The 14,566-nt window shown below is 53.7% G+C and overlaps 1 protein-coding gene across 1 annotated transcript in view; it reads right to left on the bottom strand.

The window, feature by feature from the left end:
- Window positions 1-14,566, bottom strand: part of KIAA1671 (KIAA1671 ortholog) — a 188,278-nt gene that overhangs the window by 119,080 nt on the left and 54,632 nt on the right. The window contains exons 2-5 of the mRNA XM_024741543.1: window positions 13,517-13,668; window positions 10,171-11,778; window positions 7,977-8,064; window positions 1,531-4,305 (exon numbers count right to left, since the gene is read on the bottom strand). Of these exons, the coding sequence (XP_024597311.1) occupies window positions 1,531-4,305; window positions 7,977-8,064; window positions 10,171-11,723 (4,416 nt within the window). The 5' untranslated portion in view covers window positions 11,724-11,778; window positions 13,517-13,668. The remainder of the gene's footprint in view (window positions 1-1,530; window positions 4,306-7,976; window positions 8,065-10,170; window positions 11,779-13,516; window positions 13,669-14,566) is intronic.

Genomic DNA, 14,566 nt, shown 5'->3' with positions numbered 1-14,566 from the left:
CTGCTTCCACCACTTACATGCCCTGAACCTTAGGTGAATTCTCCTATCGCTTAATTTCCACAACATCCCTTTCTAGGTTGGCTGAGGGGTGACAGGAAGGGCCCCGTAGTCAGTTACCACACTGGCCCCAGGGCATGCCATTTTTTTCCCCACCTCTGAACCTTTGCCCGTGCTGTGCTCCTACCAAGAATGCCCTCACCTCCTCTAATCAGCCCGTCCGAATTCATATCCATCCCTCAAGGGTGGGCTCAGGCCAGGGCCTCCTCCGGGATGTCTCCCTGGGCCTCTTCTCCAGCACCTCACTCTGCACCACATCCTTTTCTGGCCGTCAATCACCATGTCCCACCTCCACACAGAGATCAAAAGCTTCCTGAGGGCTGACTCCATGCCTCAGATTTCTTCCCCACCTTCATGATCTCTCATTCCACTGAAAGCTCGGGTGTCGGGCCAGACCTAGGTGCAAACACTGGCTATGCCACTTGGTGCTTTGTGACTTGGGATAAGTTACTGAACCTCTCTGAGCCTCAGTTTTTTCCATCTGAACAAGGTGATCATACCTGCAGCAGACATTATGGGTGCCCTGCACACCACTCAAGTACACGCCAATGCTGCGCGAGGATTTTCCTCTCCACCACTGAGCATGGCCCCAGCCAGGTCAGAGGAGTCTGAATGGTAAAAGCCCCAGACACAGCCTCAGGCAAGGACAGAGGCGAACTAGGAAACAAATACTCCAGGTCCCCTCCCCCTTGGACAGGACCACCCAGAGGTGACCTGTGCTGCTCCCCAGGGGTCTCCAGTGAGAACGAGCCTCAGGTGCCCACACCTTCATCACCTGCTTCCCTTCCCTGACTCACTTCTCCTCCCCACACCAGCTCCTCAGGGGGTCACCTCCTAAAACAACTTGCAGGGGGCTGCTTCTATAGGAACACAAACCACGACAATCCCTCTCGTGTGGATTGTCCTGAGGCTCATGTGAGCTCGCTCATTCAACAAACACTTCTTGAATGTTCACGGAACATCAAGCAGGATGCTGGATTCTGGGGATACAATGACGAACGGGATGCAGCATACTGGAATACAGCAGGTGCTCAATAAATGATACCCATTGTGATCATTCTAGCCCAGAGCTTTAAAACTCGCAGCCCACAGGCTGTATAGTGCCAGCAGACAAGTTTTGTTTGGACTAAGCAGCATTTTTTTAGTACTCTGTCCTCATTTCATAATGGGGGGAGGGGATTACGGACAAAAATCTGGATCTTTCCGGTTCTCTTGATAAATCAGATCTGCCATCTCAACACCACCTTCCTCACTTGTCAAGAACCAGCTGGGGCTGCGCAGCGGTTGCCCCCTTCCGATAAGGCGTGGGCTCTCCATTTGCCACAAGCCCCACCACTCCCTAGCGTCTCACACCCAGCCTGACTCCACTCATTTCCATACTCACCTGGCCTACCCACGTGGATTCTGAGTTTGAGATCCCTGGCCTGCACGTTTAACAACGTTTGACAAAACTGCAACATGGTTTGTACTCACCTTTTGACTGTCTCGATTCCCCGACTCCTGCTGACAGAGCCCCGTCTGGATGTCTTTGGCCTCTGAACTCTCCCTGGGGAGGCTGGGCCTCCCTTTGGGCTGCTCTTGCCTCCTCTCTCTGGCTTCCTGCATGATGGACAGGCCCTCTCGGATTTTGAGAGGGGGGCCTTTCTCCGAGTGGGTCCTCTTGACATCCAGCAGTGACCTTCCACAGTCCCATGGGTGGTTGCCCCATTGGGTCACACTGCCCTCCTCTCCCCTCCCGAGAGATTTCCTTGGGAGCCCTTTCTTCTGGTCGGTGGGGGAGGACCCGGGTGGCATGGTGGCCCCGCTGCCCAGATCCTCCCAGGAGGTGGTGGGCTTTGACTCAGCCAGGGAATGCGGGCACTTTGCACTGTGATGTTTACTGATAAAGGCCTTTTTCTCATCCTCGGTGACCCCCGAGCCTTTTTTCCTGGGACCTGCAGGGCCAGAAGAGGCCCCTGGATATTTCTCAGGAGGAGCTGAGTGCGGCAGAGCCCACAGAGGAGGGCTGACCTTGGTGTTCGTGGCTGCCTCCGGGGTCTCTGCCAGTTGCTTGCCCGAGCCGGGGGTAGGACTGGGGTTTGTTTCGGCAAAACTGGCTTGTTTCCGGGGGCCCTCAATTTCAGGGCCCTCCTTCAGGCTCCTCCGTCTCCGATCCACCTCGCCTTGCTGGCCAGGCCTCTCAGGATTCGAGCCTCTGGGCTCTGTGGGCGGCCCCCCCATCAGCTCCTGAGCCTCCCTGGGGCCTGCGGCCGGCTGTCTCTGGTACTCGGCCATCAGGGCGTCAATGTCGAGGACACTGGACCTGTAACCGTCCTTGATTTTACCTGGGAACGTCTCGCTGACCACCTCCGTCTTCCTTCTGAGCAGGAGATGGGTGGCTTTTGGGCAACTTTTGAGAGCCGGAGGTGTTTTGGGAGCACCACGGGGGGACGTCTTGTTCCCACGGGCCTTCCAGTCGCTGTGAAAACCAACGCTGTCTTCCGGTCCCCGACGAACCCATAAAGCATCGCCATCGGAGATTCTCTCACTGGGAGGACCCAGAATCCTGTCCCCAAGAGACGCTGGCCTCGGAGTCTTTGGAAAGCTTGCGCGGTCATGCTCTCTGCCTGGAGCCTGGCTTTTACTGCCCATGGTCTCCAGCAGCTCTTCATGGTTCAGAGAAACCAAGGTAGATGTTAAAAGATGAGGCGATAGAGGTGGGGCTATTTTTCTAGAATGTTCCATCAAGTTTTCGGACCCAGGCTTAACAATGCTCTTTGCTTTTTGAGTGTCGGGAATCTGATACGTCACTGCAAAAAAGGTCGCCTTGGGTTCCACAGATGACCCTTGCTTCGCTGCTGAAAGAACCTGTGACACGCCCGGGTTCCCCTGCTGGGGCTCCTCCCAACCGTGGGCTAGTTGGAGTTTTCCTAAGGCACCTGCGGTGCGGGTCAAATAACCCGTCCATCTCTGCTCTGCCTTGGAAGAGTGCTCTGGGGCCAGTAAACTGAATTCATCGAACTTCGCGTCGTGGGGCAACGTCCGCCGCCTCCACCTCTCCATCCTCTGGTCGCTGGGGCTCACCTTCCGCATCCTGGCTTCGGGCTCCGGCACCCGGGCCGGCCTCGCTCCACTCTGGCCGCCAGCCACGGCGAGGGGCCCCTTCTGCAGTAGCACGTCTGCCTGTGGCCGGGCTCGGAAGTCAGAGGCCTCGCCCTTAGCCCTGGAAGGAGGCTCCAGAGGGCCCCCCTGTGGGGCACCCCTTTCCCCTGGCTTTATTCCAGCCCCTTCGATCCCCTGGTGCTGGGCCTCCTGGATGGCAGCCTGGATGGTCCTCGCAGAGGTGGCCTCGGGGCTTGGTTCCGAGCCTCTCTCTTCACTGACCCCCACGGCGGCTTTCTGCCAGCTGATGGCCACCCCACCTGTCCATCTGGGTGACAGACAATTGCCTCCAGACGTGTCCTTTAGCTCTCGGTGGAACTCAGGCTTTGGCCCACTGACCTCACGCGTCCCTCGAGCTTCCCAGATCAAACTGGCCCTTTGGACGGACCCCACCTGGCCTTCCAGCCTGCGCTCGGGGTCAGCAGGGGTCACGGCAGGGGTGACCTCCTGGGACAGTGAGAGCCGAGACTGGCTGCTCCGGAGCGTCACAGCCTTCTCCTCGGGCGCCATGGGGATGGCCTCGCTGTGCGCACGCTCACCGACCGCGTGCATGATGTCATACCTGGGCTCGACCCTCTCGGATGCGGGAGGGCTTTCCAAGAGCTTGAGGCAGGGGTTATTACTGCACTTGTCGCCCACAGGGTATCTTCCCAGGAGGGAAGATGTATGATGCTGTTTGGGCTCACTGCTGGAGAAGGCGGTCCGCCCAGATTTCTTTGGGTCGGGATTTTCCAACCACTCTTTCTTCGGGTATGTGGTTTGCGGGAAAGAGCTTCTCGACCCGAGGAACCTGGATCTGAGCTCCAAGACGTCGGCCGTGTCCCTGGGGGTCATGGCTGCGGGACAGTGTCCTGACAGGTCAGCCACGGTGTGCTTCTCCACGTGATGTTCGAACACTGTGGCCCACACGGTCTGGAAGCTTCTGTCATCATCCGGGGTGCTGGCGGAAGGGCTCAGAGGCCCCACCACACTTTCGCTCCAACCGCTGCCAGGGACTTGGTCAGAACTGTCTTTCCACTCTGTCTGCCTGGATTTCTCCCGGGGCGTCGCAGGCTTCCAGGGGCTTCTTGGGACAGATGCTCCGTCCACACCATGCCCTTCCTTTTGCTGTGGAAAAAAAAAAAAATCCAATTTAAGTTAAAGGGTTTGAAATGGAGGGAATTCCCTGGTGGTTCAGTGGTTAGGACTCCGGCTTTCCATTGCCAGGGCCCGGGGTTCGATCCCTTGTCAGAGAACTAAGATCCCACAAGCCGTGCACAGTGCAGCCAAAAAAAAAACCTCGGGGGGCAGTTTGAAATGGAAAGAAAGAGATGAGGTGATTGAAATAGCTGCTTTTATTTATTGATTGATTGATTGATTGATGTATTTATTTTTGGCTGCGTTGGGTCTTCCTTGCTGCGCGCAGGCTTTCTCTAGTTGCGGCGAGCGGGGGCTACTCTTCGTTGCGGTGCGAGGGCTTCTCATTTTGGTGGCTTCTCTTGTTGCGGAGCACGGGCTCTAGGCGCGTGGGCTTCAGCAGTTGTGGCACATGGGTTCAGTAGTTGTAACTCGCGGGCTCTAGAGCGCAGGCTCAGTGGTCGTGGCGCACGGGCTTAGTTGCCCCGCAGCATGTGGGATCTTCCCTGACCAGGGCTTGAACCCATGTTCCCTGCATTGTCAGGTGGATTCTTAACCACTGCGCCACCAGGGAAGCCCTGAAATAGCTGCTTTTAAAATCACAGCAGTGAGACACCATAAAATCTTACAGACTGAACATAGCCAGTGTGGGTGAGGATGTGGTGAAATGGCCACTCTCAGACACGGCCACTCTCAGACACTGTTGGTGAGAAGATAAATGGGCATGATTCTTGGGCAACTCAGTATATCTCTCATGATTTTAGGACACTCATTTCCTTTTATCTGGCCGATTTCCTCCCAGGATTCTTGCTTTGCTCACATGCACTAGTCTATGTGAACAAGAAAGTTCATACAGCACTGTTTGTGAAACGAAAGAACACACAAACAACCTAAATGCCCATCTGAAGGGCACTGGCTAAATAAATTCTGAAATATTCAAACAATTGAATACCACACAGGCACTTGGATCCACAGAAGTGGGGGCAGGTCCCAATGTCCTAACGTCTAAGAACACACAAAATGTCGTGCTGGTGGAAGAAAAGCAGGATGAGGAAGTATATATTTATAATAAAATACCATTTTAAAAAACTACATGTGTACATGTGTATAAATATGTACGTGTGTACATAAACAGTGGAGAAAAGATAACAATCAAACTGGGAGTGAAGGGCTTCCCCGGTGGTGCAGTGGTGAAGAATCCACCTGCCAATGCAGGGGACACGGGTTCAAGCCCTGGTCAGAGAAGATCCCACATGCCGTGGAGCAACTAAGCCCGTGTGCCACAACTACTGAAACTGCGCTCTAGAGCCCGTGAGCCACAACTACTGAACCCACGTGCCACAACTACTGACGGCCGCACGCCTAGAGCCCGTGCCCTGCAGCAAGAGAAGCCACCACAATGAGAGGCCCGTGCACCACAACGAAGAGTAGCCCCCACTCGCCACAACTAGAGGAAGCCTGTGTGCAGCAACAAATAGCCAATGCAGCCAGAAATGAATAAATAAAATAAATAAATTTGAAAAAAAAAACTGTGGGTGAAGGAGTGAGTGAGGGTAGGAAGAAGAAATGAGGAGGAGAACGTCATCTTTTAATCCTACACATTTTAGTTCTGTTGGGTTGTTATAATATTCATGTATTATTGCTTAGTCATATTTAAAATTTTTCTTTTCTCTTAGCAAAAGGTCTACTTCAAGAAGTTACACAAAGATTTAACCATACGACCCAGAATTCCATTCCTGAGTATATACCCAAAAGAACTGAAAACAGGTGTTCAGACAAAAACTTGTACACCAATGTCCGCAGCAGCATTATTCACAATCGCCAAAAGCTGGAAACTCAAATGTCCGTCAATGGATGAATGGATAAACAGAAAGCGGTATATCCATGCAATGGAATATTATTCATCCATAGAAAAGAATGCAGTACTGATACATGCTATAACATGGATGAACCTTGAAAACATAATGCAAAGTGAAAGAAGTCAGACACAAAATGCCACATACATGATTCCACTTATATGGAATACCCAGAATAGGCAAGTCTATAGAGACAGAAAGTAGATTCGTGGTTGCCGGGGGCTGGAGGTGGGGGATGAGGAGTGACTGGGTAAGGGGTTTCCATTTTGGGAAAACTAAGGTATCTTAGTTCCCTGACCAGGGATCGAACCTGCATCCCCTGCAATGGAAGTGCGGAGTCTCAACCACTGGACTGCCAGGGAAGTCCCTCTCTACCGTTTTTTAAGAAGTGACTCAGAAGATCCAAGGATAAAAACAGGGCAAACCGCCTACCCCAGGAGTGGTAGGCACTGTCATTCAGAGCCAGCTCACCTTTGTTAGGGGTTTATGATGGGAGGGATTCAAATGGGCTTGGAACCAAGCTCTGGTGTTTAAAACTCTGTATAATTTTCTTAAAAAGTAAAACTATGTGATCCAGCCATTCCATGCCTAGGTATTTATCCAAGAGAAAACAAAATAGATGTCCCCACAGAGCCTTGCCCACAGATGTCCACAGAAGCTTTATTTGCAATGGCCCCAAACTGGAAACAACCCAAATGCCCATCAAGGGGTGAATGGATAAGCCAACTGTGGGCTACCTATACAACGGAGTACTACTCGGCAATGAAAAAGGATGGGCTATTGATACACATGACGACACGATGAAGCTCAAAATAATGATTCTGAGTGAAAGAAGCCGGACCGAAGAAAGAGCACTGGTTGCATTTATATAACAATCTAGAAGATGCAAATGAATCTACAGTAACTGAAAGCAGATGAGTGGTTGCTCTGGGGGGGTCACAGAGAAGAAACTTGCATGTGCTGGAAATGCCCACTGTCTTTATTGTGATGAAAGCTTCAACAGGTGTACAAAGATGCCAACGCTCACCTGCTTATATGCTTTAAACATGTCCAGTTTACTGTATGTCAATTATACCTCAGTGAAGCTGTTTAAGAAAAGTTGAAACTGCAGAAACCATCAACCACAAACCCGTTATACCTAGCAGTTATTTCATGAGCTTTTTTAAATTAAACAGACTAAATGGGGACTTCCCTGGTGGTCCACTGGGTAAGACTCCATGCTCCCAATGCAGGGGACCCAGGTTCGATCCCTGGCCAGGGAACTAGATCCCGCACGCATGCTGCAACTAAGAGTCTGCATGCTGCAACGAAGATCCCGTGTGCCACAGCTAAGATCCAGCACAGGCAAAATAAATAAATATTTAAGAAAACAGACTAAATGAAAATATGTTTTAAGCAACTTAACTGATGGTAAGTCTCCTCCTTCTTCTTCGTCTAGGTGACACATCAGGGTGGGGAAAGAAGCAGGGACCATAATGGGGGAAAACTGAGGGGGGGTTCTATTAACATTTTTACATCTTCACTGATTTCTTAATAAAGCAGACATTCTTACACAGGAAAGCCATGTCCCTCCTCCCATTTGCACAGACAAAAAGAAATGCCTGACGATTATATTTGTAACGGGGAATCACACAGCCCATCATACTGGAAGGGACTTTAAAAATCCCAACATTAAAGGAAAAAAATGTCTTAACAGTTCATGAGAGGTTTCTGATTCTTTCCTGGGTCCTGGAGATCATAAAAGCCCTTTTTCCAATAAGTATAACTACCTGCTGGGAAAAAAGGACGCGCCAAGTGGCTCCTTACCTTTTCTCTTGGTTCTCTAGCAGGCTCACTGCTCAGCTCAGAACACTTCTCACATGTGACTTCGTTGTTTGAAGCTGCACTTGAAAACCTGGCACAGAGATCCAAGTTACTTGTACAGGGACCGGCAGCTGTGGCTCCCTCCAGCCCGCACCCCGTAACTAGCTCAGGAACCCAGGGGTGAAACCAGCACTGAGATCATCAAAGCAACACTGCCCAATTTCCTCCGAGAAGGGACACGTCCTTTGCAGTTGCCAAACCCCTCCGGCCCAGTGGGGACAGCCTACCTTAAACACAGCATCATCGGGGTAGCAGGAGCCCCAGGCTTGGGTGAAGAGACCTGGGTGCTAGTCCCAGCTCTCCTGCCTCCCCACTGAGGGAGCTTGGATCAGGCTTGTGACCTCACTCATAAAACGGGGATAATTAACACCTCCCCAGTCTTTTGTAGGGCGGATAAGAGGCTACCCAAGGCCCTAATAGCTACGTGAAGTCGTTTAGAGAAGAGTGAAGATGCCCCAGGAGGGATAATTAATGGTTGTAACCTCACAATAGCAGCCCCACCGCAGAGACCACGGGGGCAGTGGGCAGTCGGGGCACGGGCCTGCCTCTGCCTCTCCGAGTGACCTGGGCCCAGTCATTATCCCTCTCTGGGCCTGTTTCCCCACTGTAAGGGGAAGAGGGAGAAAGGGGAGTTCTGGAGCTACACTTTTTCCATCTCTGAAGAGTTCTCTGGAGCGGACGCTGAAAGATTAGCTCAGGGCTGGGGGCTGCAGAGAAGAGGGAGGTGAAAGAAATCAAACTGCTTAAACTTGACCCACACGCATCAGTCCAAGGTCTGCCTCCTGGGAGGCGTGAGGCTGTGCATGAGTTGTTTCTAAGCCCAGAGCCCTGGTTTCCCCTCCTGTCAGATGGGAATAACCTGAGACACTGGGGGATGCAGAGAGGGAAGGTGTGTGAGGTCCCCGACATGGGTGCCCCTTTCTCTGTTTTCTGGGTTTTTTAAAAATTTTTTTTATTATTATTATTTTGCCACGCTGTGCAGCTTGAGGGATATCGGTTCCCAGACCAGGGATTGAACCCGGCCCATGGCGGTGAAAGCGCCAAGTCCTAACCATTGGACAGCCAGGGAATTCTCCCATTTCTCTGTTTTCTGAATTCAGGGGTTCACGAGCCTGGCTGCACACGAAAATCACTTGGGAAACTTTTAAAAACCACCACGACAAGGGCCCCTCCCCAGACCAGCTGAATCAGATTCTCTAGGGGGTGGGGTGGGGGCCAGGCATCGGTATTTTTTTTTCCAGGTCATTCTAACTGCTGAGAGCCACTGGTCTAACTCTGGCCAAGCTGGCTGCCCGGGTTCCCAGGGCCTGAAGGGCAGTCTGCCCAGAGCTCCCCTTGGAAGCTCCATCCCTGACAAAGTATGTCAGCGGCAGGCATGTCATTAACAAGCTGGCAGAAACCCCCGGCGGCATCCCTCTGTCCTGGCCGAGAAGCCACTTGTGGAAAAACGAAGGAGCAAGAGATGTCAGAGGCCAGGCCAAGCTTAGAAAATCATCAGTAACCATTAGGATTAATTGTATCATTTGGAGCTACAGCGTGTTGAGGGCTCCCTTGGGTTGAGTGACTCTCAGCATTATCTCTCTGAGTCTTTGCCTTAATCCTTAAAGGCAGGTCTTAGCATCATTTCCGTTTTGGAGATAAAGAGACCGAGGCTCAAGGGGTAAAGCTACCCACCCAAGTTATCATGACCCGTCTGATTGTTTTTGGGGCCATCCACAGAGGTTTAGGCCATATATTAGGTGTCCTCGGACTTCAGGAAAGGAAAGCTTAGCTATGGAGACAGGCTGAGCTGGAATTGCACCAGGCTCCCGACTTCCTCATGGTATTTCACCTTTCCTGTCCATATCTGTGAAATGGGCACAATATTTCCCCCTGAAAAGTGCACAGAGGGGAACGTACGAGGAAATGTACGAGGAAACGTACGAGGGCAGCTCCCCTGTCTCTCCACACCTCAGCTTCCTCATCTGAGAAACTGGAGCTAATGCCACTTCCTCTGCGGGCTGTGGGTCAACTGAGAGGGGGCGTAAGGCGCGCAGCACGGAGCCTGGCGCCCTGCTATTTCCTTTCCCGAGGGGTCTCTGGTAAGGGGTTGAGGACCTTGGAGGCTGGGGGAAGCCAGTGGGATGCTCCCACTTACAGTTTGGTCAAATCCGCTGACAGCGGCCGTGCCTGGATCACCTTCTTCCTGATCTCTGGCTTTGCTTCCGAGCTCTCGGTGGCCCAGCCTTTGATCCGCTCCTGGACGCTCACACCGGCTTTCCCCAGCTCCGGTGCAGCCGGTGGGGACTCAGCGGGGGCTGATGGGGGCGAAGACCCCAATGACAAGGCTGAGGCGCTCTCCTCGCCAAAGAGGCTGACGTGCTTCTTCACGCTGCCCCTCGGGGTCCGCTCTCCCCCGGCCTGGGTTTCCCCATCAGCCGCTCTGCTCTTGACCTCAGCGATTTCTTGGCCTTTTCCAGGCCTGGGCGAAGGGGACTGGGGGCCCCTGGGGGCCTTCTCCGGCTCGCCATCCAGCTTGGCTTTCTCTTCCCCAAGATTCTGGTCACTGATGGGGGTGACCCTGGCCGAGCCCCCCATGGTTCTGAGGTGGCCCATCTCTGCCTGCTTGCAGAGCAGCTTCTCCTTCCGTTCCTGGATCTTCCTGGCCACCTGCAGGAAGTCAGAATCTGGGTCGTGAAGGGGAGCCTCTGCTTTGACCAGACGCTCCCCATCTACTTTGGGGTCCAGGTCAGGCCCCTCGGGACCCCGCCACTGGGCCGTGGATCCTGCTATGGCCTCCACCTTCCTTGCCAAGGCCTCTCTACTCTCGAACCTGGCCGTGAGGTCCACGGACAGAGGCCGAGGCCTCCTCACCCACGTCTTCTCAGGAGGGGTGGGGGGCGCCTTCCCCACCATGGCTGCCCCGCCAGGGCCTGCTGGCTTCTGAGGCTGAATGGACTCAATGAAAATGGCCGACACGGGCCTTCTCTTCAGTCGAGGCCTGGGCTCCAGAGCGGGGCTACCCGCGTCCTCCACGCTGCTGGCCTTTGACAGAGGCTCCTTTAGGCCTGTCTCCTCTTGGGTGGCCGCCGGCCTGGTGACCTGAGACACGGAGGCCGGTCGGGGAAGAGTCCCCGCAGGCTTTCGGGCCGGCAAGGCAGGCTTGGTGGCCACCTCAGGCCGGGAGGCAGAAGGGGGCCCCTGAGACACGCCTGCGTCGGCCTCCGGAGCCCCCCGGCCGACCCCCTTCCCTAGGGTAGGCCCGGCTTTGGTGGTTTCAAAGAGGATCATGGTGCTGGGGCTAGGCCGCAGCACCGCGGCCTTGGAGAACAGAGACGAGCTGCTCGGGCCGTCCCCGCTCCCCGCCTCCTGCCCCACCAAGCCAGGCATCTTCTCGTCCAGCCCCTCTGCTGCCACGCCCCGGGGGAGCCCCCTGGTAGGAGACGGCCTGCTCAGGCTGGGCCACGAGGAGATCACGTCCCCGGCCTTCTCCTTGGAGAAGGGCTTGGGGGTGAGTCTCGGCAGAGGGAGCAAGCGGACTGGGCTCCTGAGGGGGCTTTTCCCTTCCAAGAGCAGCGCTGAGGGGGCCCCGGAGGCGCTGCCAGCCTGGCGGAAGTAGGTCCGAGTCAGAGCTTCCTCCTTGGAGAGCTCGCCCAGGCCTGGCACTCCTGTCAGAGAACTTATGGAGCCGACCTCCACCCGCGTCACCATGGTTACGGCTGTGGATCCATGGGGAAGACGAACATCAGAAACAGAGAGGCAACCGCTAAAAAAAATAGTAAATTTAAGATTCAGTCAGTGTCTGGGTTGAAGCAGAGGGATTTGGGGGATGGGGATCAAAAGACCAGAGTCCCGGGTCTGGACGACAGCTCTCCATTGACCACCGGGCCAGCCTGGGCCAGTGCCTTCACCTCTCAGCTGTGGGCAAAGGGCAGTGGACTAAAAGGCCCGACTCTGAAGTTCATTCCGGCTCAAAGGATACAGAAAAGGTGCCAACACTCTCTTGGACTTTCCTGACTCAGCTAATCTCAAGGCCAGCTTTCAGGGTGAAAAGTGATGATCTCTGCCGTACAGGTATGGAAACCAACTCAGAGAGGCCAAGTAACCGACCTGAGGTCACTCAGAGAGTAAAGAGACAAAGCTGGGATTCGAACCCAGGTCAGACTCCAAATTCACACCACACGCTCCCAGCATAAACCCTGATGAGAGCCCTTCACCCCGCAGTACTTTCCCGTTTCAGAGCCCAGCCACATCAGGCTGGTCCTGACCCTCGTCACAGCCAAGCAGAGAGGGTAGGTGACAAGCCCCACCTCACACAGCTAGCCAACGGTCACAAAGTTGGTCACAGGCCTTGGCACTCTAACCGTCCAGACAGTCCCTTATCTCTCCCTTCCTCAGTCCTTCCAGAAGCCTTAAAAGAAAGCCACCCTCATTTCCCACTCCACATGCTGCTGTGATTGTTTGCCTCTGGGCTCTTTTTGGTTGAACGCCTATTTTACGCTGGCTGCCTTCACAGTCTCAGTAAGAAGAGTATCAGCTAACGATGACGATGACGAGAGTTTACCATGAGTGAGGCCTCAGGTAAGCCCAGTGCTTTCTCTGTTTTACAAATCACATCCTCTTTAGAACCCTAAGAGGCGGGTATGTGATCGCCAGCCCCAGTTTTGCAGCGGCTCAGGCACAAGCCCCTTGTTCATCCAGTCATGAGCTCTGCTCTCTCAAGGCAGCAGCCCTCCTCTCTCATCCATCCTCCAATGACCTCGAGAAGCAGGGATTATCCTTATCTCCCTTATAAAGATGAAGGGAAAGGGCTCAGAGAGGTGGCCCGACTTGCCAACCATCACACAGCTGAAACGTGATCTCAAGTCCTGGACCCATTCAACTCTGCCTTTTTAACAATTATGTCCTCTTCCTTTCTGGTCTTAAAAAGTGCCAGACAAGCTGCTGTTCTTGATTCGTCCCCCACCCTAACCCCACCTTCACTCCAGTGCTCTCTTTCCTTACAAAACTGTCCCCAGCCTGCCCCCGTCTAGATGGGCTAAAAGTAGAAGGCACTTTAGTCCAACGCAAGCCTCCACTTCCCTTCCTGGGGCCCTACAATGCTGCCCCCGGCTCTGACTCACTCAGCAGCCTGCAGGAAAGAAAGGCAGACAGATTTTGATATTTTCTCTTCCTTACACACTCGATGGTGCTAAGAAGATTCCTTCTCCCCAGGGCGGAGAACACTGTCTAGACGGGGTTAGAGGCAGAAGAGAGGCACAGAAATGGAGAACGGGAAAATCGGAACCCGTCTGCAAAGACTCGGGGTGGAGTTCTAAGGTGCACAGGGTCCTGCCCCAAATCAGGACTGCTCATCGTTAGAGCCAGCTCCCGTGACCTCTGGGACACAGACATAGCCCGGACAGAGACACAGGACAAGAACAGGATTCAAAGGACAGAGAGAAAACTCCCTAGCAGAACCCACAGGAGCCCTGCCCACCCCCGGACACTCCAGCCCCACTTACCCGAGCTGGCAGGTCCTGGCTGGGGACGTGTGACTGCCAGAGAAAGCCAGCGGTATCGTGTCTCATCTCCAACGGGGCTGTCCGCACACTCCCATGGCAGGAGCTGGCAGGGGAGGGGAGGCTCGTCCCAGCAGGCTGAGTTTCAAGCAGGTCTGGGGAGACACAGGGCGAGAGCCTCAGTTCCGGGGTTCCGGCAATATGTGCACAGGCGGCGCAAAGGCTTTCGAGCTCCAACTGCATCTGCTGGTGTCTCCGCCAGCTTGTAAAACTCACGCTCCTAGCAGCTTTTCAGTATTGTTGCCTTATCTATACACGTGGGCATCAAGGGTGCCGAGTACAAACCGTAGGTGCTCCATAAAAATCTCCCCCATTCCTCTGATACATGTTTACTGAGCACCGACCACGTTCACAAGAATGAATAAGAAATATCCCCTGCATCCAGGGACCTCAGAGTCTTGTGTGAGAAACACACACACACATAGACACACACAAGCGATTACAACACTGGGCAATAAACATCATGGTTTATAAAGGGGGACATGGGAGCACAGGAAAAGGAGGATTAACTGTCTAAAATTGGGAGTGGTGGTCCCGGAAGACTCCCTCGGTTTAGAGGAGGGAACTCCGGAAGACTCAAAGAGCTGGCTAATTTGGGAGCTATTTCCCCTGGTTCTCCTGATCAGCAGTATTTGTACATTGCATCTCTTGGAGGTCCTCACATGCCTCCTCAGGGCCCTTGCATGTGCTGTGCCTGTTCTCTGAGATATCCCTGTCACTACACACAGACGCAGGCCCTCCCCTAAGATTGCAGTCCAGACACAGCTGCCCCCCTCCAACCTAGTATAATCTCCCTCTTACGTGTCCAGAGAGACCCACAGACACTCAGCCAGACTCCTCATAGCTACACAGCTACATTTAATAGTTCATGATCCTTCATCTCACATCAATGGGAAGCCCCCAGGAGTCACCCTGAATCCCCAAGAGCTAGCACAGTGGCCTGGCAGATAAGAGCACTGAGCACATAATTATTGAGCGAATAAATAAATGAAT

This window comes from Neophocaena asiaeorientalis, unplaced genomic scaffold (assembly GCF_003031525.2).
Source record: "Neophocaena asiaeorientalis asiaeorientalis breed wild unplaced genomic scaffold, Neophocaena_asiaeorientalis_V1.1 scaffold648, whole genome shotgun sequence".
Taxonomy (NCBI): Eukaryota; Metazoa; Chordata; class Mammalia; order Artiodactyla; family Phocoenidae; genus Neophocaena; species Neophocaena asiaeorientalis.
This window is presented reverse-complemented; position numbering and strand designations above follow the sequence as displayed.